At 41.5% G+C, this 27,121-nt stretch overlaps 1 protein-coding gene across 2 annotated transcripts in view; it reads right to left on the bottom strand.

The window, feature by feature from the left end:
• ARPP21 (cAMP regulated phosphoprotein 21) overlaps positions 1 to 27,121 on the bottom strand; it is a 152,461-nt gene that overhangs the window by 53,387 nt on the left and 71,953 nt on the right. For both annotated transcript variants that reach the window (XM_080797440.1, XM_080797439.1), the window contains 7 exons: positions 25,343 to 25,380; positions 23,923 to 23,982; positions 19,358 to 19,587; positions 12,068 to 12,298; positions 3,913 to 4,094; positions 2,928 to 3,032; positions 1,736 to 1,996 (listed from right to left, as the gene is read on the bottom strand). In XM_080797440.1, the coding sequence (XP_080653566.1) occupies positions 1,736 to 1,996; positions 2,928 to 3,032; positions 3,913 to 4,094; positions 12,068 to 12,298; positions 19,358 to 19,587; positions 23,923 to 23,982; positions 25,343 to 25,380 (1,107 nt within the window). The remainder of the gene's footprint in view (positions 1 to 1,735; positions 1,997 to 2,927; positions 3,033 to 3,912; positions 4,095 to 12,067; positions 12,299 to 19,357; positions 19,588 to 23,922; positions 23,983 to 25,342; positions 25,381 to 27,121) is intronic.

The following is a 27,121-nucleotide window of genomic DNA, read 5'->3' on the forward strand; positions in this document are numbered from 1 at the left end:
AGGCAAGAAATTAATGAGAAAAAGAAGAAGCCATATTAAAAAATCTCTTCTCCCACCACCTTCTACAAGTCCGTCTTTGCCTTGTCCATGTGTTCCTTGCTTCACCTTCTAGGGGGTGTTCAGAAGGCATACATGACATGGCAGACAAAATTGACTTCACAGTTATTAAATAGGTTCACCTTCTGCATACGTTTCATGCATTTCCATATGCCCATGGACTGTACCTCGAGTTCTTTTCATTGTCCCGTAGTTGAGTAATCAAGTTTTTAAATGTTTACTAAATTGAAACTCACAATGACTTTTACATATATGATATATCTTGTACCTAAGAAAGTTCATGCATGGGCAGACTGACCATGAACCATGAACATCTGGTTTGGTTTTGTTTTTCTACTCTCCTCCCCTTCTATTTCTAAGTCTTTTGAAGAAGGGATGAAAGTGTTTCTGTTGCAGACACGCCAGGGGTTCTGAGTTGTCTTTGCTCCTGCAGTGCGTTAATACTGAAATTCATTAATCAAGGAAGATTTTTTTTTTAATGTCTTTTAAAAAAATTCTTCAATTAAATATTCTGCCAACTCTTTTCCTTGATAACAGAAACAGGTAAGAATTCTGAGATGCAGTTTAGGACAAAAGAGCTACACTATTTTTCCCATTAATTAAACTTAAAGTATTTAATTTATTAACAAAATAATTAATATATTAATGAGGCCCTTTCTTCTGGAACTTAAAATTATTTTTTCACATCTCCTTAAATCCTACTGGTGAAGTGATATTGCAGGGAAGACAACTGAAGATGAACAATTAATTAATCATTCAAAGCAAAATGAACAACTGAATGAAAATCATTTCATGGTGAAGGGTTTTGCATGGCTTGAAAAGAAAATAATTTATTCAAGATGTTAAGGCAGTGATACAAATAATACAGAGGTGACACCGTACTTTAAACAGCTCATCCAATGCAATATTTCTTAATTAGGATGGAATTTGCTTGGGATATGTGTGCCTTGAAAATGGACCAGAAAACGCCTCCGTGAATTTTACATCTTGACAGTAATCACTTGCAATATTCTGCAAGGGATACCCAGGAGAGCACCAGAGATGTTTGGTGGTGAACAGTAACAGATAATCAGTCTTTGAGAAGACAGTAAAAATCAGTGATCTGTGGTGTCTTACATGCTCAAGTCAATTAAATATGATTAATGACTACCTGTGAGAGCACGCAGAAGCTCTGCTTCCCCCTGGGGAGAGGAAAGGACAGTGGACGTCCGCTTTAGCTTCCTCCTTCATATTCATAGAGGAGCTCCTGCCTGGGGCACCAGATTAGCTCCAGAAAATGCTTAAGGAAAGAATACACTTCCAGAGCAGCAGTAGAGGAGAGCTGAAAGTCCCCCAGGGGCCAGCTCTCTTCTCCCTTCCTGTTTTCCCTTTCTAGGCGCTCCAGGGAGGGAGGGAGTGCTCTCCTGTGCAGCTCCCATACCAGGAGCCTGGAAAATGGGACCCTCCCCCACTGTATCATGGGAAGTTGGGTCTGTTTCATTACATGTCTTTTCTGAGCCCCCACGGCTTTGCACAACGGCTGAGTAGGACAGATCAGGTTCTGTAGGTGGGGAATATCAATATGGACCAGAAAGAGCCACCCAGGTTGACCTGGTGATAATTCTGGGTGGAAATGTTGACGTCAGGATGCCCCACGAATAAGCTGTAGGTCACAGGTGTGAGGACAAAGCACACTTACCTGAGCAGGTGGAGGCTGTTGAACAAATCCCTGTGGAGAGGGAGGGGGCTGGAGGACTTGCTGGGAGATGGGAGGTCCAGAGCCTGAGAACCCCCCTGTAGGGAGCTGCTGGCCTGTAGAGGCAATGACGTAGCTCGGCTGTTGGGTTGGCTGTGCCATGAGGGTCGGCGGGTAGACGGGACCAGGTGGGGGCTCCGGAGTCTCTCCTGAGGATTGCCGGCTCAGGTTCATCTGGGTGAACTGTGTCGTCACATCGTCTCTCTGCACAGAAACAAAGAGGAAATTGGCAAGAGCAGCCTAGTCACGGGAGAGGCACACAGAGGCAGGCATAGGCCACATGCTCATCACTGTGGGCAAAGGAGGGCGTACAGATTGCAAACAATAACATAAAGGAATTCTCTGTCCAGAACAATAAGAAAACATAACAAGGGAAACAGATTTTAATCCTCAGGAGGATCGGAGATGGTAAACAATTTGACAAATCTCCCTCTTTCAAGAGAAACAAATAATTATATTTTTCACTAAGGGTTCGAGCTCCTACGGAGGGTGCTGAGGCAAGAAAGGCACGGTGCCCTTGGTCCTGAAAGGTCAGTGGGGCTTCCCAGAAGTCTCTGCCTTCCGGAGAGAGGCAGAAGGGGTTGTATGACCATCACCCATGGCTGTGGCAGTGAGGGAACCATCACGGTGTCATCACATATTGGAGAGTATTTTTCACTGGCCTGGCCTGAAATTTAGGGACAATGTTCCTTCTCGTTGTCCAACAGGGCCTAGTACACTGAGGGAAAAGGAAGGGAGAGTAGGGGATCGGGGAGCTTGGGGAACCCCCCACCTCAGTAGCACAGAGTGACAACCACCTCAACTGACTTCCTTCCAGCTGTTTCCCAAGCCATCACACCAAGTTCATGTGTCTCTCTGTTTCTGACTTCTAACTCCCAGAGCATTCAATCCCTGTTCAGTCAGTAAACTCTTAAAAGGGTACCCGATTGCAGAAGCAGCAAACATGGGACAGACGACAGAATGGAAACCATTATTTTGGAGAGGGGTTGCAGTGTTCTGGAATGAGACCCTCACTCACGCCCCTTCACAGTCAGCCCAGGGCACCCATCCAGCAACACACAACCTGCACGGGAAGGTAATAAAACTGGTGGACATGCTCTCCCAGGGGAAAGGTCACACACATGAAATACGGTACCATGGGGAACTGCTGCGTTGCAGACACAGGCAGGAGATGCTGGGGAGGAAAAGAGACCGCTGGGTATTGCACTGACTGGGAGGAAGCTTGCAGCCCCTGCACTGACTGGAGGAAAGAAAAAGTTGGTCAGGTAACAGGGAAGCACTGGGAGCAGAAATCCCACAGGAAGTCGGCTTATCAGAAGCAAACCACCTACACCACCCTACAGGTCCCCTTAGCTCAGTGCACTCCAGAGCCACCAACGGAAAGTCAATGCCAAGCAAAGCACAGCCAGCCAGCCTTGCAGGAGGCATGTTTGCTCAGAGTCAACACTGCCTTCAGAAGTCACTGCGATACTTTCGATGTCATTGTTGTTAGTCAAATCCACTGGATCTAAAGATATTGCCCAGGGACTGAAAGTAAGGGAAAAAATTACAAACGAGGTTCAGTCTGGCAACCTACTCGGGACCCTACAGCTTTCTGTGGCTATTTCCGTGTGTTGCTCTAGGAAGGGAAGATCATTCTACATCTCTTGAAGAAGAGGCAGGCCACCTCAGAAGGAACTGAATTCTGTTCATCCGATTGATAAAGGATTCAGTACTACCTCTTTGTGGACAGGAGCACTCGGTCTGTGTTGGGAATGAGTGATCAAGATGAAACGAACGCCTGGAGGTTATGGGTTCGGTCTCCAAGACAGGCTCCGTGATGCCTAAGAATAGCATCTAGACCTAAGAGAAAACTGGGCATTCATTTTCCCCAGCGCAGTGTGCTCACCACGCAAGTTGTTGGGTGGGGTCTTCGTGTCTATCTAAACTGAAGGATCCAGATGAAATCTTACCAGCCTGCTATCAAGGGCTCTGGGGCTGCCAGGTCTTATTTATGAGTGGGTAGAAGTGGCCCCAATGAAAAAGTGTCACCTCTTTCTTGGGCGCCACTTGCTGTTCTGAGGACTTAGCGGCCTCTGTCTTGGGACACCTCCCCTCCCCGCCTTCCCACCAGCTCCTACCTGAGTGACCAGCGGGCCTGCCATATGGGGCTGCGGTGGCTGCACCTGCTGCTGGGGCTGAGGAGAAGGCTGTTGTGGCGGCGGCTGCTGGGACGGCGCCATCATCGCCCCTCGCAGGGGCTGCTGGCTGGTGGGGGGGTTGTATATCGCAGGGGTTCCATCGGGATTCACAAAGGGCTGGCCTGCAATGGAATCGCAGCTGGGTTCAGGTGAGCTTCTCAGTCTCTACTTTAGCAGAAAGAACCACACTGATAGATATGCAACAAGTAACCTGAGGTAAAGGGGCAGGGTGGTGGAGATCTAGGACACCAGAACCTTCGCTGTCATAAAGTCTTTCCCGTTGATGACCTATCCAGCTAAGCTAGCTAACGGTGTGATCCAGGAGCAGTTTAAGAAGCAACAGATAAACCCACCGCCTTCAGAGAGATTTGCTAAAGCCAAGTGCATCTGTGTACAGTGGCGCCCAGTGGAGAAGCCTGTGGAGAAGCAATCTTCGCGAAGCCACGTGTTTGCTGCCCGCATCTCACTGTTATCAGCAAGCTAGCATACACTGGGAGATAGGGCTGCTTCCCCTTTACAGAATTCCGGTTACACTGGGTCACACGTTATTTACCAATACATTTGCTTTGCTTCCATCAGCCTTGTCACTAGCTCAGAATGGTGATCAGTTCAATCGATAGATACACAACAGAATCGATCACATACACACCCTCGCTTCTCTAGACAGACACGGCAAGGAGCATGCAGGGGTTCCGTTTTTTGTTTTGTTTTGTTTTGTTTTGTTTTTTAAAGATTTTATATATTTACCAGATAGAGATCACAAGTAGGCAGAGAGAGAGGGGGAAGCAGGCTCCCTGCTGAGCAGAGAGCCTGATGTGGGGCTTGATCCCAGGACCTGGGATCCCAGGCACCCCAGGGGTTCCGGTTTTAAAGATGATGCATAATAAAAGCTTCACAGCATCATCTCCTGATGGTGAAGCAGATATACATTGTTTTGCCTTTTGAAATGATGGCATGGCTCACTACTATTATTATTATTATTTGAGGAGTATTTTATGGTTTGCAAAATGGTATCATTGGATCCCCAACATGACTCTGGGAGGCAGGACGGTATCATCTCCCTGTGTTGTAGGGGACACAATGAAGGCCCACCAGAAAGGTTACAGGAAAAAAGGAGCAGAAGGAGCCCAGAGGGAAGAGAGGGAAAGAGGAGGGAAAAGTAGGGAAAACCAATCAAGGTCCAGTGTGGCAAACACGGGGACAGGCACCTTACACACACTGTCTCTGCTCTTCCAATGGCCCCACAAACAAGTAATCTCATTCCACTTGAGAGACAAAAGGATTAGGGCCCGCATGGACCAAGCAACTCCCTCAGAAAGGCCAAAGCAGTACGTGAGAGTCAGGAAATGGCCCTGGTCAGAATGAGTCCGTTCACGTCCCATCACACCAAGTAACTTCAGTGCAGTACCCAAATTTACATAATGTGTGCATGCTACACTGAGGGGACGGTGACAAAAATCCAATCATAGGGGCGCCTGGGTGGCTCAGTGGGTTAAAGCCTCTGCCTTCAGCTCAGGTCATGATCCCAGGGTCCTGGGATCGAGCCCCGCATAGGGCTCTCTGCTCAGCAGGGAGCCTGCTTCCTCCTCTCTCTCTCTGTCTGCCTCTCTGCCTACTTGTGATCTCTGTCTGTCAAATAAATAAATAAAATCTTTAAAAAAAAATCCAATCATAATCACAAATCATTAACACGTGAGAAGTCAGGAGGGGTGGGGGCCATGATTTAAGATGGAATCGCACCCAGGCCTGGCAGGTAAAGCAAAAAATCAGAATGTTCTGATTCGCATTCCAGGGATGTCAGAGGCTGCTTGCTAAACTCCTCTCAAGCACATAGTTGAAAGCCTCCCCTTACATGGTTTGGGTATGTGGGGGTCGCAAGAGCACTCTTATCCAGCATAGGCAGCATGGGATGGCTGAGGAATGCAGCCCTTTTCATTAATAATATATATGAGGAATAACAGAAGACCATCAGTGATGTGAGGAAAATTAGCAACAAAACAGAACTGGTCAGAGAGTGAAAATAAAAAAAACTGACCCAAGTGAAAAAGCGTTCTAGTGGGAAAAAAATATGTGCTATCCAACAAGAACAGACTGTTATAAAACGGGGGATAATTAGCTAATATACACCGAGTGAAAGAAACCAGTCCCCAAAGGGCGGCTATTAGGGAAATGTGCAACTCCATTTCTGATACATTCAAGGTCAGGCAGAACTTAATGGTAATGGAAGTCAGGGGGTAATGGAACTCAGGGGGGCAAGAGGGCGGCTCCCGGGAGACTAGTCATGTCCTGTGTCTCCTTCCAGGTAGTTTTTGCACAGGTGTTCACACATTCAAATACCTGCCAAGGCTATAAGCCAGGTACGTGGGTTTTACAAAATAGAGTGAGAAAATATTTTAGAGTCAGTTTGGAAGGCAAACAGTGGGGTTGTAGTGAAGCCAAACCAGTGGCTCCCAGGACTTGATTTCAGCCCCATTAGGAACTGAAATGGGAGCTTAGTGTGCCTACATACACAAATACACTTGTGTGTGTGCAACGTGAAACCCTTAAATGATGCATATTCATGGACTAAGGAAGTTCTGACAACAGTTTCATAACCAATCACAATGGGCCGTGATGGAAAAAGCAAATGTGCCAAAATTATAGTCACAGAACAATGACTAAATTTAGAGGTATTTAAAAAAAATGTTAATGTTCTTCATAGGCACTTGTTTTCCTATCACTGTCATTTAATTTTAGCTACATTTGTTTTAAATGCTTTTTTCTTTTTTCAAAAATAACTTTCTTCTGGATTTAAAATCTGCAACCCATTTTTTTTCTCCCCAAAGCCTCAATTTGGGAAAGAATGAAAAGAAATGGTTCAATTTCCAAAACTCTATCAGCCCATTTAATGTTCTAATGCTTAGCCCCCCTCCCCCCCTTTGTCTTTGTATTACAAAAAGAGGAAAATTTTAGATACCTAGCATTTAAAAAAATCTTCACAGCAACTTCATAAGAAATCATTTCAAAATCGGTCTCATTCTGTGTTCACACACACAGATGGAAAAAATAGAATGATCTTTACTATATTTTCTATGACTTCCTATTTACCCCAGTAAGAAGTAAGACAGCATGAAAAATGAACCATAAATAAGGTAAAAAACATAACCACAAATTATTCAGATGTCCTTTTTGATAAGTTTGAGATTCTCTGTGTGAAATATTACTAATATGCTATGAACAAGGCAAAAGAAACGTTTCCAAATAATTGCATATGAAAAGTACTCAGAACTCCCTTGGGTAGAAAGAGATGGCAGGTTCTTCTGGAAGAGAAGAGAGAGAAGAGAAGACTGCTTTTATGCTCACAAATGAGAAGCGGAAAGACTCGAGAGAATGAAACAAGTAAGATGGCCGCCAGGGAAGGGAAGAGACACCATTTCCCAAGAGAGTTAGGACAGGCGACTGTTGGTTTTCAAGTCAGGCAACAATGGTCTCTCTGGATGCTGCCATTTCTGCCAATCCAGATTCAATTACAACTGGATACAGGTAATTAGTTTGAATGACAGCTGCTGAAGACCGAAGGGGAAAGAAAGACTGTTGGCCCCTAGGACCATCCAGCTTAGAACAGGTTTTTGTGTCCAGAACTGTGAGAGCCTGCCCAGCAGGCGCTGCATGTGTGTTGGCACCTGTAGAGGGTGCAGGCAAGCTGGGCTGCCACGAACTGGCCAAGTGCTCATTCTCCTCAATACACGGCCTTAGATGGAATACTTCCCCACTCTCCACATCAACATCAATAATGTGCAGTAGATATTATTTTCTAAAGATTTTATTTATTTATTTGAGAGAGAGAGAGCAAGCAGGAGGAGCAGAGGGAGAGGGGGGTCTTAAGTAGACTCCCCACTGAGGGCAGAGCCTGATGTGGGGTTTGATCTTAGGACCCTGAGATCACAACCTGAGCAGAAACCAAGAGTTGGATGCTTAAGGTACTGTACCACCCAGGCATCTCATGCAGTGGATATTTCTGCACTATTCTATAATTACTGAGCCCTGCAAGAGGACTAAGACTTGGTTATCCATTCTGAGGATGCAAAACAAAAACAAAACCAAAAAACCTGAGTCTGATCCCTCCCCACAAAGAGCTTATGATACGCCTGTAATGAGGAAATGAACCCAAGGGTAATTCAAATTCAAAGCAAAGTAACAAATGCTCTTGGTCTCCAACACCAAAACATTTCTGCCATGAACTTGGCAGAAGGGAATTTATTTAAAGAGATAGAGCAAGAAGAAAAAGAGGTTTTCCTTTCCTTGTGCTCAGAAGGTGATCAGTGAAATCATAAGGATGCTGCTGATTACAGATAGACAAAGGTTAATTCAGATCTCACAAAGATACGTTGACAGACACGACACACACAGAAACTTTATGGCACATATAAGAAGGAGGTAGAAACGGTTTGGATAAATAGATGCTGGCAGACCCCTGAGAAATACCAAGTGTAGTGTTAGGAGAACGCATCAGGAACATTTGAAAGAGATGAGCCTTAAAAAAGCTGCTCAGAGCAAAGTCCCAGCCGACGGCATGCCCTTACATCACACACTCGTGAATTTGCGCCAGATGAAGGCAAAGCAAAATGGCAAAACAACAGATAGGGGGATTAATGAGTACTTGGGGAATGTTCATGCCTATTGGCATCTCTGGAGAGCTCTGAATTGAAAGAAAATAGCCAAACAAAGATGAGCTTTCTGCTAAAAATTTCCAAAACGAGACCAAGTCCAAGACAGCAGGAAGAAGATCAAACTCAAGTGTCAAACCCAGGCTTGCCTTGTGAGGATGAGTACATTATACGGGGATAACTTTGAGCCTCTGCAGTGGCTCACTCCTCCAGACGCCTGAAAAGCAAAGAAAGGATAGGCCAGAGGTCCTGAGTTAGAAACAGACCGGCTGAGAGCTGAGTCTAAGGCCAGACGAAATAAAAGTTGTGACTGAATTTGGGGAACTGGGAGAATATATGTGGATGGGTGGGTTTCAGGATGCCAAGTATTCGGTGCCTAGGGAGAGCCAAGTCAATTGTGCTGACAAAGGGAGTTTCATTTTGTTTCATTTGGTAGATAGACATGGCTGGCAGGCACCTTGGTGTTCTCAACTGATGGCTTGTCTTCTGCCTGCTTAAGACAGATACTTTATGAAAAAACAGAAAAAAAACAGAATCAGACCTATAAATATAGAGAACAAACTGGTGATTGCCAGAGGGAAGGGGGATGAAGAGACGGGCAAAATGGGAGAAGAATGGGAGGCACAGGCTTCCAGCTACAGAATGAATAAGTCATGGGAATAAAAGACACAGCAAAGGGAATATAGTCAATGACACTGTACTAGAGCTGTATGGTGACAGATGGCAGCTACACGGTGGTGAGCAGAGTGTAACACACAGAGAAGTTGAATCACTATGTTGCACACCTAAAACTAATGTAACATTGTGTATCAACTATGCTCAAATTAAAAAAAAAAAAAAAAAGGCAGGTATTTTATCATAGTTTCAGACCTGGACCACATTCTCAAATATGTTAAATAAAAACAAAACAAAACAACAACAACAACAAAAAAAACCTGTTCTGTTATGCACATCAACATATAATGAGTAGGAGACACTATTTCAGTACTCTGTAATTACTGAGCACAGTGTCTAAGACTACTTTGTTATCCACTCGAGTGAAATTAGCCAAGGATGGCTCCTTCCCACAGTGATCTCATAAATGAGCTGGTAACAGGGAAATGAATCCAAGGGCTATTCACACGAGAAGGAGAGTAGTCATATGCTGTTGGTTCCTAACACCGAAGAATTTCTACCACATATTTAGGGAAGGGGAGAGGTGTGGATTTCAGGAGTTCACAGCCATGACAGAGAAGGATGAGTTCCAGTCCAAAGGTGGCAAATTTCTAGTTTCAGTAGTAGAGTCATACGAGATTAGACAGATAAATGGATGGATAGATAGACAGACATGCACACATGCACACCATAGATAGACACGTACACATATATGTATACATGATACATGATGGGATCTGTACACACATACACCCACATGCATATTTTCATTTTACAAAAATAAACATATTCTAGGAAAGAAGAAACATCATTCACCTTCCATACCAACACTCAACCACAGTATAGAATATATCAATACATTTTCCTTTTGGTCTTGGGATATTTTAATGGCAGGCATTTGTCAGATCACAGAAGTGTGTACAGAGAAGCTGCCCTACAGTGTTATTTCCCTCAGTTCGGATCCTTTTTCAAAGGAGATATTTTGATAACAGCTCTAAATGACTGGATCCAATGAATAAGAATTGGGACTTGGCACCAGAAAGCACTTTCTTTCTTTTTCTACAAGCGAGATTATACATGATAATATACACATAACACATGCACAACCATTATATCATTACAAATAATATTTCTTCATTATACCCTAAAAAAATACTCTGTTGAGCTTTTTTGAAACACAGCAATTTTGCTTAAAACAAATGACTCAAAACTAATGCCTGTGTGTGCTCTTGTCTGCAAGCTCTCCATCTCAATTAAAAATGAAGGGATTTAAGCCAACGGAGTCAGACCATACTTCGATCAGTGCCCAGAGTAATGACTATAATCCTGGTTTTCTTTTAATTTCCTTTTAGTGCTTACAATGATCCAAATAAAATAAAAGCAATCTAATATTCTCCTTAGAAGTATCTATTCTGAAAGCTTTCAAATGGTTTTCAATAAAATGATTATGCTTTCTTTTCCCCCAAGCTTATGGCATTTTCAAAATGTCTCAATCAAACACCATGCCTTGAGATTGTGCCATATGTTTTCATGAAAATGTGGCAATTATTCAAGTAACTATTTTACTATCATTCTCATGTTTCTCTGAATTTCCTAATTACTAGTAGTGCTATATACGTGAAAAGATTGAGTCAGATTGCTTTTATGAGATTCTCATTCACTTTTCCTTTTTAAGTTTAGCTAATCATGGAAATACTCTGGAATCATCGAAACCAAACTCAGACATATTCAGAGACAATTCAATTTTTTTTTTCCAATTACTTATAAAGGCTTCCAAAGAGGCGACTAGTCAATGTCAAGCTTTCTAACACAGGATTTCCCAGCCATGGAACTACTGATATTTCACGCTGGATAATTCTCTGTTGGAAGGGGCTGTCCCATGCATTGTTAAATGTTTAGCAGCATCTCTGACCTCTAACTTCTTAGATGCCAGTAGCAGCCCCTTTCTCCTTCAGTCATAATAATCAAAATGTTGGTAGATATTGAGAAATGGCCTTGAAGGCTTGGACATAATTGCCCCTGGTTGAAAAGTTTCCCCCATGGGGCACATGCTTGTTAGTCTATTTGCCCAATGCTCTGGGTTCTTTGGAAATAGTGTGGAAATTAACTGACCACTAGAGAAGTTAAAAAACAAAGAGCCATTGATCATAGGAAAAAAAATGATCATCATGAAGTTACCAATTTTCCAAACCTCACCAAAACCAGTCTAGTTGTAGGGTCACTAATATCCATAAGAATCAGCCCCCTATGTCCTATGTTTCACTGCTATTCCTTATTCCCCAGGTGGAACTGTGTGAAGTTCTAACACAAGAGCACAACTTCTAGAGGTAAGAATCTGCTATGTGTCCCGACTGATATCTCAAGTTCATGAAGTATTTTGGATGCAAAAACACTTTTGACATAATAAGAGGCTATCCTGATATTTAGTCTGTGAAACACAATATTCTGCAAAATACAACACAGTATTTCCCAGATCATCATTTCATGGTTACTGATCTTAGCTCCCAGAAATACCTGAGACACACTATTGTCAACACAAAAAAGACAGAGGGAAAAGTGGATATTTCTGGGAAGCATCTGTATTTATAACCACATATCAACATTGATATCAATATACAGAAAGAGATTACAACTATAGATCTGCTCTTCCTAAACTAAGACCCTACCCAATGGTTCATGCACATAGCTCTTCTGCTCAGGAATTTTAAGAAAACTTGCTGAGGAATTTACAAGCGCAAACACAAGAACAGAACTCTGATCTTGAGTCCCCGCCATAGCAGCGGTAAGGAACTAACCTGTATGCGGATTGAGAAGGATGCTTCCGGGTGGGATGCCTGTTGCAGCCTCGAGTGGAAGGAGGATGTAGCTGGTGCTGGGGGCTGGCTGGCCCCCTGCTCCACTCTCAGGATAGGGCACACAGCTGGGAGAGCCAGCGGCCACGCCAGCAGCCAGGGGCGCACTCTGCAGGGGTGCGTGGGTGCGGGGCAGAGACCCCGAGGAGCCCGTGCTGCTGTTAGACTCGGAGCCTGCCACAGAGAAAAGGATCAGAAAATCATCCAACACAGACAGCTCCGGATCTAAATGCTTAGTTTACATAATCCATCCTTAAAGCATGCAATGAGTGCCTCAGGACTAGAGCAACATTTGGGGCTCACATTTTATTGAGATATCTGCTACATATTTTTCAGATGTGTCGATTTCCTAGGAAAAGAGAAGTTAAGAATGAGCACTTTCTTTCATCCTCTCACAAGCCCCTAGGGTAGTACATTCGAAAACGGTTCCCTAAAGCTGTGGACTCCATGCCTGGAGACGCCTGTCACCCTGAGTAATTAAAGCCAGAGGGCGGTCTTACTGGAGTTAGGAGAAGATGCCAGGTGGATATTAAAATGATGGCAGTTTAAGAAGGAGTCCTAGAATGTGCTCATCATGCCCTTGGGTCTAAGGAACATCCATAAAGCTGCATTTTGAAGGGGGATGGCCAGAAATAATCTTTTCCCCTCTAGATGTGAGTAGAAGAACTGGATCACTCCTACTGAGAGTCCTTAAGGTGTGTATTTCACTAGAGACAGAAATCATACTAATATGCCCAAGAGGCAGGCCGAGAAGGGCTTGGCCTTCCTGAGAACACCGGATCATCCTTTAGATGGCACAGAAGGGTAAAATCATGGAGAGATTTGTGGACTGTGTGTTTTGCAAACATGTAGGTAACTGGATTCCAAGGTAGACTCTAACCCAACCGTCTTCCACCCCCTCCACTGCTATATCCCACATCCACTTGGCACCACCTGCCCTTCACCATAGCAGAGCCAAGCTCTCACACCCTTAACCATCACTGTTCTGGGCACTGAATATTAACCAGAACATTGGAGACAAAATGCATCAAGCCCTGTTTCTATATCAGTGAATTCTAACTAGGAGATGATTTGGATGACATCATAGGTTGCGAGAACATAGTACAAGGAATTTTAAAAATTACTTATTAGCCCACAACTATCAATTTATGTCCTTAAAAATGAACTCCTCTGGGTGGTTAAAGGGAAACCATATATAAGGAAGAGTCAACATTGTTTCAAGATTTTAAATGTGCCCTTGAGTTAAACTGGAAACCTCTAAAAATAAGTGATAGGTATACAGCATGTAATTGGGGAGAGGAAGGGCCATCAGAGAGAGTTTAGAGGAGGATGTTATTTTCAAGAGGGAAGGCAGTGATATTTATTGAGCACTTAGTATGTGTGAGCACCTGGGCACACTGGAATAATAAGTACTATTACTGGCTGTGTAGGTAGGGAAGCTGAAGGATAGAGAAGTTCAATGGCTAAAGTCGACTCATAAAGCTAATGATGGAGCAGAGTGTGATGTAGGCAGACTGATCTAGCTTTACCTGTGGCTCAACACTGCCTCCTAAAAGCAAGCGTACGCATATGCCAGGGACTGCCACCAGTCATTTGGGAATCTTCTCTTCTTTCCCCCACGACTTGATTATTAATAATGATAAAGTTATAGGTTAATTCAGGATGCACCATCTAACTGGTTTCGAATGCTGATGGATTCTGAGTAATGTATGAGGAAAAATAAAGACCCTAAAAGGAGATCTGAAAATGCCAAGAGTAGTTTTGAGAGGGCGTCGCTGGCATGGTGCCCGGGACATCGCAACCCCAGAGCAAACCATGGGGTGTGTTTGTGGACTTACCCTATGGGATCTCATGCTACAGTCCAAGTTTGACACTACTGCAGAGGGAACAACAGCAAAGGTAATAAACAGTAACAAAACTGCCTGCCCCCAGACACTGAAGCTCATACAAAATAGGTTCAGCCCACCTCCAGGCAGAAGGATCAGACAGCGGGAAAGGGTTGGGGTGAAGGAGACATGTCCTAAGGAACCTGAGGTGTAGTTGGGGCTGGCAAGAGGAAGGGGGTCATGAGAGGGGATGGGTGCACACAGCTTTTGTGCTACAAGAAAATCCAGAGTGCTCTCCTTTTTTGGCTTTCAGAAGATGGCTATTAGTTACTGATGTGCAATATCATGTCCTTCTAGCAACAGGAGAAAAGCAGCACCTTCAACAGGAACAATGAGAGGGCGGGGCAAAGACAACGTAAAGGATTAGAACTGTTCAAAATTAAAAAAAAAAAAAAGAAATTGATATTTGAGAACTTTACTGCTTTGGGTACTGAGAGTTAAAGTGTGTCCAGTTTCCTTTTCTCAGGGACTTGAATGCTAACAATGGCAAATATTTAAACAGTAGGTCTACATGACAAGCGCTGTGCTAATCACTATGTGAATTACCTAGTCTCATTTTCACAGCAACCTCATTTTGAAAATGAGAACTGATCCTCAGAGATGTTAAGTAAATTTCCCGAGCATAATTCATGTGTGGCAGAGTCTGCGTTCAGGACCACGTGGACCATGCCTCACTCCCAGAGTCATTCAAGTGACATATACGTAGGGCCTGGGCCCCAAGCAGGACAGTGCCTAGGTTCTAAGAGATACAGCACAGGAAGTCAATGCTGCCCACAAGGAAATGCTCAGAAGTGGAAGCTGAACCCTAAGGGGCATCAGCGGAAGGTGTAGGGACATCAAGGTGACTGATGGGGGACTTTGGTGAACACTCAAGAGAGAGACAGGAAAAAGGAAGAGGGAAAAATGGAGGGGGATGTTGTATAAAACATCATATGACAAAGTAAAATGGAAAACTGACAGCAGAGAGGAAGGGTGTGGGAAGACGCCACTGAGTAGCTGTGTTTTCTTCATGAAGTGATTACTTCATCATCATCTTCTTCTTTTTTAGATTTCTGTATTTATTTGAGAGAGAGAGAGAGATTGTGGAGAGGAGAAGCAGAAGGAGAGAGAAACTCAAGCAGACTGTGTTGAGCCCAGAGCCCAATGTGGGGCTCAATCTCATGACCCTGAGATCACGATCTGAACCCAAACCAAGAACTGGATGCTTAACCAACTGCACCACACAGACACCCCTGAAATGACTACTTTTTTAGACCTTAGTATCCTCTTTTGCAAAATATAAATCACCAGAATGGTGAGTAGCTGTGAGGATGGTGGCCTTAAACTTCCTCTCAACTTGACCAACCTTCAGACTGGTTTCTTCCAGAAGATCATTCCTCTACCTCCTTTTTCTTAGAGCATTTCTGCCCCTTTATGGTGTCAACCTCTCATTAGCCTAGTAACTCTTTTACAACCCAGGTATGTCTTTGTTGAGGACTCAGGAGTATCTCTTTGAAATGTAATAATCAAGAGAACTAGTGCCCTTGTCTGCCAGTTTCTGTGGGAGGGTAGAAAGAAGATTGACTGTGATAAGCACCAATCAGCAAAGATAGACTTAGTTGGATTCACCAACCACTTGTCTACCTTTCCCCAGGGCTTTTCCAGTAGTTCACAGCAGCCCTTTAAACTCCCCTGCAGTTCCTTAGCTCAGGGTTGAGTTCAGTCTTTCTCCCCTATTGTAATAGTCTTGACCCTTATTGCAATAGTTATGAATAGGATCTTCCTTGTCTATTTATCTTGCCTGATGCAATTCTTCTTTTATAAGGACCATGAAACATAAGTATTTTTCCCTGAATTAATAATTCAACAAAATATTTCCAGATTCAGCGGTCAGAAAATTCAATGGAATGACCTAAAGCTTCTGAAATTACAAGGAAAGGGAGATCATCCAGGCTGCATTAGTGCTGTAATGAAAATAAACACCAAGAAGAGGACGTGGTAGAGAGATGAGGTGGCTGGCATTGGCTCCAAAAATACTCTGGATGGAAGGCAGACAAGAAGGTGACAACAACAAGAATACGTTTGGATCCCGAAAACAAAATACCACACCAGGTAAAATTACTAAAACAAAACATAAGGATATCTTATTTCCCCAGAGTGGTTGTTCTCAAAGCATGGTTTGAAAACAAGCAACCCACGCTTTCACAAATCCTTCAGGGGCTTCCTCCGCCGCTACTGTCGAGAACCCCTGCTCTGGAGATCAAGAGAGAGGACGGCGGTAAAGCAATGTCCTTTGACCAGGGTGGAAAGAGATAGATGTCATACTCATTTCCCATCCTCATAGCTACCACCAAGAAGCAGCAGAGGTTATGGTACAAGCACCATTCCTGTCCTTCCACGAGGAGAATGTCAAGACAAATTGACGTCATCTACCTCTGGAGCTGTGCGCTGGACATCTGGTAGGTGACCATCCCTAAGCTCGGTGGCAGGGATACGTCAAGAGAAAAACAGCCCAGGCCTTCAGAGCAAGTCTGAAGAGGTTCAGACTTCAGAAATAAGCTTCTTCCAAAATGTAGGAAAGCATGTTCCCACCTGGAGAAAGTCTCATCATTATCTATTTAAAGCTCAAACCTATGTAATTAGAGGAGGAGAAGAGTAACTTAAATGTCACAACTCTAGGCTTGGTTTCTGAAAGGTCAAAAAAAAAAAGTTTGCAATTCCACTGCGAATAATGAGGTAAAAAATTGAAAACTTGTGCTGTTCTGAAGATCCATGACAGCAAAACTGACAGCTTTGCTTCATAAAACCATCTTGGGAAATTGTAAGCTTGTTTTGACATTCTATCTTGATCGCCTTTAATTTTTTTTTTTCTTTCCGTTGCTGCACCTTGACAAGCTTTCAAAAGGAGACACTTAGATTAAAAGGGGAAAAAAAATGTCTGAAGCACTTACAATTTCTAATCATTCTTCAAAGAACATGGCATTTTAGCATTCTTGAAGTGTTTTAAATGTTTCCAAAGAGCTTTTCTTCGGAAGTGATTGGGGGGTTGGTGTATGGAGAATGACGATTAATTTAAAAATCTTAAGTGCTCTTTTGGTGTGCTGGAATTTTTAAGTACACCATTTAAGGTCCTTGGTTTCTGCATTTTAAGGAGATTTAAAACTATTTAACCTTTCTTAGTTTACAAGAGCTCAAGTGCACCACAGTGGGTTTTCTTGACTTCAGTTGCTGCAATAGTGGGATAGAAGAGCAATTAATTAGAGTAAGACATCAAGAATTCACCAATTGGTGATACAACAGAAGGCAGAAGGCAGTGTGAGCCCACCTGAATCTTTCCAAGGAGCAGGAAGTGTGTATATATGTAGCAGTGGTTGTGACTAAATGCTATTAATTTTCTGCCTGTGTAGGAAAACACGAGATAATTTCTTAGGAGCATTTTCAACAACATAATTACGTTAAACCATTAGCATAATGAGTCTAGATTTCACAAAGAGTGCCCCCTCGCGTGAGTGTGAAGCTTGGATAGGAAAGTATTCACAATAAGGACAACCCCATGTCTAGTCTCTGGTTGGTGTTGGCCATTCGCCATCCCCCTCCCTGCCCTGCACCCCCAGGTCTGTGAATGCACCCCCAGTGTATCTGACACCCAGGGCATGTCACTGAATCACAGCTCTCAGCACCCACACTAACTCCAAACTTCTGAGGCAAAATCAAAATCAAACAGAAACATTACAAACTATCACCCCAAAATGAAGTTCATGGAGAACTACTGAATGGTCATCTGCCACCTTCCGGGGATTCTAAGAGATATTTTGATTGAAAATATCTGAAAATAATTTAAAAACAAGGGTGAGGAAGTTGGAGACAGAGGAGCTAGGGATGCAAGACCACGATGGAGAGTTTTTGGACTCATATGAACCTCCGGTATTGATGCCTCCTTTAGTTAAAAGTTGTTTCCACGTCATGATTCTCATTAGCTCTCACCTCCCAAAGACTATCCATGCAAACCTGAACTACTTATCTCAAAAGATCACTATTCACTTAGAAGAAAACACAAGATTAAAAAAAGAGATGCCTGCACCTGGCTACTTGGAACTCTGCACCTTCCTGGGGCTCACTTTCCATATCCGCAAAGCAGGGATGGAAGCCTTAAGTGGCGGTAATAAAAAGAAACATGAACTTGTGTTTATTGAGGGCTTTTACCTGCCAGGTATTATTCTAATTGCTTTGTGTACATTAACTCTTTAATTTTCAAACAACCTCGCAATATGGGGACTACAATTATTCCCATTTCTCAGACGAGGAAACCAAGACTGGCAAACAGGTTAGATAACTTGCCCACAATCATATTAACAGCACACCAAAGTAGCAGCCCAAACTATTAACATTATAATTACCTTAGAGTGTGGTTTTAAGAAACCGATCATAGTCGTAAATCAAAAACAATAGCCAGGTTTGTTAACTAGTTACCATGTGCAGGTACCTTGGTAACCATTTGTATATAAATAATTGAACTTTAACATACAATAGTTTGCTGGGGTGGGGGTGTGGGGAGGTAGCATCATATTCTATTATAACCTATGTTTCATGGTGTGAAAGCTGAAATGACATGGGGTCACTGATGTCAAGAGGTTTTCAAATGGAGTCAGGAGACCATGAAGGAGATGGGTATTTGGCACATCCTCACCTGCAGAACCATGAACCTTTAAACTGGGCCAAACTGCAAATATGGCAAGGACTCAGCTCGAACACCTGCAACCCGCTACAGTTCAGAGAAGGCTTAGTGATAGCCTTTGAAACCAGTTATAGTCAATCAAGATCAGCCTTGTGCCACCAACACCAATCAAAAATCCTTTGTAAACGATGTATACAAGCACTCCCTTTTTGCTTTAAAGACCCATGACTTTTTTATTATTATTATTATGTTCAATTAGCCACTGCATAGTGTATCATTAGTTTTTGGTATAGTGTTCAACGATTCATTAGTTATGTATAAAACCCAGTGCTCATCACAACACGTGTCTTCCTTCATACCTGACTTTTGCTCCCAAGTGGGACACTATTTGGGTTGCTATCCATATCTGTGTATCCCGAATCACAATGCTTTGATCCCAAATAAATGCTCTTGCTCAATTATTGCCTCCTGACAATTTTAGGTTGACAACAGGTAAGGAAAGTGAAGATTCGAGAGGTTGGTAATTTGAAGAGACAAGGTTGACATTTTCATTGCACCTTCTGACTTCCCAGGTATCCCAGCAATTAATATCATCATCATCAATTTACTGGAAGCCAGAGGTAATAATGACTGTATGGGTTGGGTGGAACCTAGGAAACACAACAGGACATAAACCCATTCAGTACTAACTACCTGTTTTGGACAGCTTCCCGGTACTCCTGGTACTGGATGTGCTGTCACCCCGGGTCAGCACCGTGATGCCCCCAAAACTGGCCGTCTTGGTCATGGTGGGCTTGAGATTGCGGTTGGAGCTATCTGAGTCTGTGCTGCTCCAGGCCCTCTGGTGGTCCGACCACTTGAGCTCATTCTCTGAGCTGCTCTGTCGACTCCCAGATGTTCTCCCCGAGCCATCCCTGTTGCCCCTGGAGCACAGCCATAGGAAAGATGCACAGGGACAGTGTTACATTTCACGAGTGGTGTGGACACAGAATGGGACCTTTCTCAGAAGAGCTGTCTACACAAGACCCTTCTTGCAACCCTTTCCGTTAAGCCTGTTGCCTCACAAACAGTGTCACAGATAGCTCGTTGATGGGCAGACGGATAACATACCACACATAATGTGCATGTTTACAAACAGAAAAACCAAACCTAGAAATGTCACACCCCCCCTCTGCCGGTGAAGGAGAAACAAGTAGAAAAAACATGGTATAAAATATAGTTGTTAACTTCTCTTGTGGAGGAAAAAAGAGGATAGATTCTCCCAGCCCAAGTCAACAGTGAATCGAGGTTTGGGAACCATTATGATCTTGAATGATTCTGAAGCGACTCCCACTGAAGACAGGTTTTGTCTGTCCCTTTAGCATTAAATAATGGACCATGGGAAAATGCACAAAGAGGCAGCGAAACCATTTATTATTTTCTAACTTGACGAGATGTCTATCTGAATCCATTAAGGCTTTGACAGTCAGCACAGAAATCACAGAAATTACTCTGTTGACCTAGGGTGAGAGTTTTGCCTGGTGAGTTTAACCTTCATGGGCAGAGGAATGTGTCTTTTAGTCCTTTTCACATAGAAAAACTTGTGATAATAACACCACCAGTATAAACACTACACTGACATGAAACTTTCCAAGGGGATCAATGGAAATAACAAAACTCCGTAGGTGAAAGAACATGTTGGTTCCAAATCCAAATTGAAAAAGTGAATGCATGGGAAGAGATCCAATAGGCAGACGTGATTTCTGAAGACTCCAGAATATCTCTAAGTAGGACACAAAATCACATGTGTTTTATAAAGAAAGTTGATGAAATTTGCATTTTCATTGGTTTCCAATCTGCTTAAAGAGGAACTTAGTGAATATTTTCAAAGCTTTTCCTGCAAGTTGGAAATAAGACATGATTAAAATACTCTAAGATTCTCATGGATTATCAGTAAGTTAGGGGACATAAATAGTTGGCAATAGATACAACCCCTAATTTCATTATCACAAAGCAACGTGACATGTTCAAGTGTTGATCCAAATCTCACGGATGTGGTCAGTGGCTTTGTTAATAGATATTCTTCTAAAGACAATGATAGGACCGCAAAGATGTGAGGAGTGTGTGCATCTGATTGACACTTACCAACCAAATTGTGCAGAAGGCACACAAAACTTTTTGCGTTTGTTTCCATTTTACCTAATAAACTTCTCTTTTGTTCTATGAGAACTTGAGAAGTTAAACAGATTCAAGAGATAATAAAAATGAAATGGCTCCTCTGTGATAGGAACTTTGTAAAAATGAAGGGAGGACAGAAAACTCACAAAACAAAAAGCACTCAGCGCCCTGCTGTCTTGCATCAATGTTTTTTTATTTGTTTGTTTGTTTGTTTGTTTGTTTTTTGTTTTTTATATTCTCTCTGTTAGCACCTCAGGGATGGCTAGGCTTAGAAGGAGGATCTAACAAAAGATCAGATTGTGAGTAGAAAGTATCACACACTCACTGATGGTCAGGTGGCTTGAGTTCTTAAAACTCCTTTGAAATTCAAGAAAGCCAGAGGAGATGGGGTGGATGGGAAAAAACCAACTTCTTCGAGGGTTCTCCTGCTCCATTCCTGATTGTTTTCCTTTCAAGTTCCTAATTCAACTTCATTCACATTTAATTCTGATTAATTTGACCTGTCTTTGCCAAAGCCTAGCAAAATCATTATTTAGCAACTGTGAATGCACCAGGGATGTGACAATAGTCTCACTTGGAACTAATCTGGAATACTGCATATAGGAAAAAATTTAGGGTAGTCCTTAACCTTGGTATACAGGATGCCTCAGAAGGAAGATCTCCATATGCGGGTGATGATCATGAGCTCTGCTTGGGTTTCCCTCTCCCCATGGTTTCCATCTCCCTAGCACCTCCATGAAAGGAAAGGCCAGTGTGGCTGAGCCCATCTGCAAAGGAGTGTCTGCCACTTTTCCTGCGTGCAAACTAGTGTCTTGGATTTTGCAGGCTTCACTCTGGCATTGGGTAACTCCTCTAGACTTGTGCCACACCCTTGGCCAATAAGGCAATCTAAGGTTTCCTTAACTTCTTCTACCTCTACTCTCTACCATTTCAAATCAACATCCCAAAGTCAAGAGCTGTCAAAATCCCCAAAAAAGGGGCACCTGAGTGGCTCAGTTGGTTAAGCAACTGCCTTCGGCTCAGGTCATGATCCTGGAGTCCCGGGATCAAGTGCCACATTGGCTCCCTGCTCAGCAGGGAGTCTGCTTCTCCCTCTGAGCACTCCCCTCTCATGCTCTCTTCTTTCTCACTCTCTCTCAAAAAAAAAAAAAAAAAAAAAAAAAAAAAAAAAATCTCCAGAAGAGGGAACTTAAGATGCTGCTTTAGAGTTAGCATTAATGAGATTCATAATAATGCATCTAATACTGATTTATGGATCTCTATTTATACACTGAAACAATATTTTATAACTCTAGCTACTGATTAGTTGCCTTAGCACTGGCAAAGTGAGGTCCAGAATCGAATTTCGTATCTATTTGGGTGTAAAATCATAGACCTCATAGACAAACATAACCACAAGTGCCTTCCTGTCCATCCTAAGCCCAGTCTTGGTCCCTTCCTACTGGAATCCAGGAAGACAATGGAAATGAGGTGTCTGGTCATCAAGAGGAGTTGGTTCTTGTGTATATAATGAGAATTTGATTCCAGAATAGTCATAAAGCACATACTTTAGGTTCTGTTTCGGTACTGATTAATAGAACTGAAAACATTTATTTTCCTTCATGTCTGCACTTTTTTTTTTTTTTTTTTTTGCCAAGTTATATATGATGCATACTTTGAGTTGCTTTAACTATTGTATGGATGTCCTTTGTGCTAAGTCATCTTCCTGAGTTTCTGTGCCTGATGACTTGGTGGGTGATGGCACTCATATTTGGAGTGACTGATCTGAGCAGATCCTAGCTCTGGCTAGGGACCAGATTTGGGGCTATGTAAAACCAATTGGCCTAAAGGGGAAGAACCCACATTTCAGAAATTTATTGGCTTAAACGAACCAGATTGTGGTGTGAGTACATGAGTACTGGTAAATTCTTGTTGTTCGTTTTTCAATTTTCAAGGGGACAATGCAGTTACTTTTTTTTTTTTTTTTTTTTTTTTTTTTTTTTTTTTGCAGTTACTTTTTTAAAGTAAAGTGTGATAATAAATGGTCTATCGATACAAGGGGAAAGGATTAGACTATGTAGACTATGTAGTTCAACCTAGAAAAGTGAAAGATATTTTTTAAAAACCTCTTTAGTTCTGCCAAAGTGTAAAGGGAACAAATTAATCCAACTGTTCTAATTATGAGGTCTTAAGTTCACATTTACTACAAAAAGATACTTTCTGAGCAACAATCCATTTACTTTCCTTGGTCTCTTCTTCATTCTAGGTGGGCAAAATATTTTGTTTGTTTGTAAATGAGTAAGTTTTCTCTCTCCTACAGCAGAGATGAATCCTAATATTCATAAAAGCAATAACATATTAAACATATGCATTACATATTGAGTACCTTTATAGTGCTGTGTATCCTTTTTGCCCTATAATGAATATTAGAGGTATATTTAATAGGGTAGTGATATGGTTATGGTCCCTCTGCTTTCAAGGCTCTTCCAACTTAGTATAGAACTTAAAATATACAATATTAATATATAATAAACACATATATATCCATTCCCCTTATCTTACACAGATCTTGATTTAAGTAATTCATTATAATTGGAAGCAATTGGCCTATAGGGGCCTGTACCTTCCCTTTGAAATAAAATTTATGCTTGAAAAACATAATTGAAGTATTATGATGGCCAGTAGTGGCTAAAAAAATCAACAACTCAAATACAGTTATCATCGGTGTCTTTTCTAATATCAGTCATGTATATATAACTGCAAACTATTAGAGGAATTTTAACTTGATGTAATTCACCAAAGTTGACTTGGGAATGTCAAATCAGTGTGCTGTCAAAGTTAACCTTTGAGGAGAAAACAAAAATAAAAGCAAAAAAAAAACCTACCCAAAACAGAAAATCAGCGGAGGAACCTGAAAGGATTATGTACCAAGCAGTAATTCCCTGGTCCCATATCTCACATTATCTAACATGGCTTCAGTACCAGCTCTGTAACCAGCTTTACAGATATAACCAAACATATTTATTTCATGAACAGATATTTTACACTAGTACACTTATATTTAACATTGATTCTGCCACATAATCTGAAAACACAGTTTTAAAAAAGTAAACCATACCAACCGAAAGAGCTGTCTTTTCTTATAGGTCTCATTGCATATGTTACTGTCTTCCAAGAGCCTACTGGAAATGAAAAACATGGTTTTTATGATATAAAACCTAATGACACTAAATGCCCTATGTTAAATGGATGTGTACTCTTCTGCAACAGTACCACTCTTGCAAATCAACCCCATGTACTATGTTTTATGTGCATGATGTTGCATTTTGCAATACTAAATGAATGACAGCATTATTTTTTCCCCTATCCTAGGATTAAGGCACTGATACTAGATAAAAAGGAAGATCTTTGGAATGCTTCAGCATCATCCCTAGGATGTTAGTGCTCATGAATTCTTAAACTGTAAATAGGGAATATTCACTTAAATCTGTGTGGATTTTTGAGGATGTTTCTGAATGTCTTCTTTAGACACATTTTCTACTTTCATCTATTCTTCTAGAACAGGCTGTTCAATGAGAGGGTTAGCTACTCAAAGATTTCTAACTGCTAATATTAAAGATAGCTTTTGTCCCCCTAATCGTCTCTAATGCCCGGTTAAAATTTTCTTTAAGTACTGGAATTTAATCAAACAGCCTCTATTTTAATCAGTTTTACAGGGGCGCCCATTAAGCCGACACCTGAAATAAAGTTAAGCACCACTTTGTGAAGGGATACCATATTTCCATTCCAAGTTGCCCACTCTGATGCACCTTAAATGTGATTAATACAGCTAATGTAGAATTCTTTAATTCCTCTTGAAAAGCTGCAATTAAATCAAGGGAGCATTTGAATATCTATGTCAATTTAGAACTATTTCTTTAAGGTATACGTTAAATTTGAAAACCTTTGGCTCATATGCTCAAGACTTTGTATAAGTTGTATAACCCATTCATCACACAACAACTACCCCCCTACTAACTCCCAAGTTAGTAAATTTAGATCAGTTTAAATAGATCTCCAAGTTAGACTAATGGATTGTTTAGAGTGAGAAACTTAAAACAACGTTATCCCAATTATTGTTTGCATAGCTATATAAAATTGTGGAGCACAAGAGGTGGCTAGTGATACCCAATATACAAATACTATGAACAGCCTCATCCATAAGCCAATGAAATTGCAAGTTCATTTATGCTTTGTAATGCCTGGTAAAAGTAGCAGGAATTAGACCTCTGGATGGGCCAGAAGTCAAGACTTTTAAATAAGGAAAATGTACAAAAATTATGTTTGGAAGTAAGAGAAGTATTTCCCCAAATTAAATAGTTTTTAGGCATGCTAAATAACACATATATGTATGCATATAAGTGTGTACGCATAGATATATGTATTTATTTATACATATATTCAAGCACACACTTATATATGGGATATATACCTATGAGTATACAGGACACACACGACAGACTTTGTTCCTCTACAGACATGAAAAAGCAAATTGCATTTTACCTGTTTTCCACAAAAAGGCTTTCCTGGGAGCAAACTGACTGAAAAATAAAAAAAGGCATTGTATCAGACGGTCTGGATGTGGTGAGGGATCCCAAATCCTTGCCTGCTTAAAACTACTTTTCCCCTCCAAGAGGAAAAGAATTAAGAAAAATATGCACTATGTTTTGAAAAATGGAAATAAAAAAGGAAAAAAAAATGGTTAGAGTTAGACGTGTATACCAGTATATCAGTACACAAGTACTTTTCCAGCAGGACATCTCCAGGTTACGGCTAGATTTAGCCTGTTCAGCATCAAGGTCAGAAGGAGAGAGATGTGAATGAAACTGTCTGAGAATCAGAGAAACGTGTGACCATTGGATCCTGAGCTAGCTGTTTCTTCTGGAGCTGCAGAGATACAGTTCCCAATAACAGCCAGAGGACTGGTTCAAATCAAGGCAGAGCATATGCTCTTAGCATGATCCACCTAAGGACGGGAGAGTCATAGAACCACAACCCTACAGTTATTACCTGGCAATGATAGACTCTCTTGACATAAACAGATTGACTGCAAGACTCTTAAAATTGAAGAGATGGAATCGATCAATTTGCAGAGGGCGGGCACACAGAAGTCAAGTGAGAACAAAATGAAGCTAATCAGAAAAAAAAGTCAAACCTATCTAATGTTTTGTTTTGTTTTTCACACAGAAGAACAACGACTCTTCTTAGCTTCCATTCCCCTAGCTATTAATTCCCCACTATCTTGTGTTTAATACACATGTAGGGAAGAGAAAATTCCATTACTATTACGAGCTGGGGAAAGGCAAATCAAATTAAGTTTTAATAAGGAGAAAAAGAGATGTCTAAACAAAATATGGTGAGATGGTCCTCTAACATAGTGACTGTGTTTAGGAATTAACAAAAACCATTTTCAAAGTACTGAGTTTCTAACCATAAATATACATGCCATATTATATGTGTGGATTTTGTAAATGACAAATAAATGAACTGCTAAATGGTAAATTGAGTCCTAACAGGTCCATTTTAAGAGAAAATAAAACCAAAGTAAATAAGGACCTTTCAATATTGAATTTTCAAAAGATTAACTAATGTAACCGCTACCCAGAGAGGCAAGCAGGATATTGGTTTCTCCATACATTTTGTTGGAGAAATCATTTCCTTCCACTAAACCAAAGGGTTAGCTTTGGGAATAATGTGTTTTTCTCAGTGATCTGAACGTTTCAGAGGGCATCTCTAGAACCATTTCTATTTTAACCTTTGTGCATTTAATACGCATCCTGAGTATTAAGTGGACAAACATCTTATTTAACAACAATAACAACAAAAAGCCAATTAAGAAAAACGCTTTTCAGAAAATATCTCCTTTTAATTTGACATTTATATTTATAAATAAATACACTCTATGTACCACTGATATTATTCCTGTGAAGACATCTTTGTAGTAAGTGAAATATCCCACTATCTTCATTTCCTTTAGTTTGGTTTTACTCTTGGTTTGAGTCAAGCCATGGAATTAATTGTCTCAGGTGTGTGTCATGAGCGCAATACTTTGTTACTGCTCAGCTCTTGTAGTTGGAAAGAAGTCAATTATGCTTACAATGTTCTGGCTGGGTAGTGGAATTACTGAAACTCTACTACTTGTTTGGAAGAGTTGATCAAAGACTGACCTCTTCAGACTCATTAATCCAACAGTATTTTGGGGAAAGCTAAGCTGCCATAACTCTTTGAATGAAAAATAAGGGACCTGCAAGTCAAAGATAACTTTCCCAAAAACATATCTCA

This window comes from Martes martes (assembly GCF_963455335.1).
Source record: "Martes martes genome assembly, chromosome: 1".
In the NCBI taxonomy this organism is placed as follows: Eukaryota; Metazoa; Chordata; class Mammalia; order Carnivora; family Mustelidae; genus Martes; species Martes martes.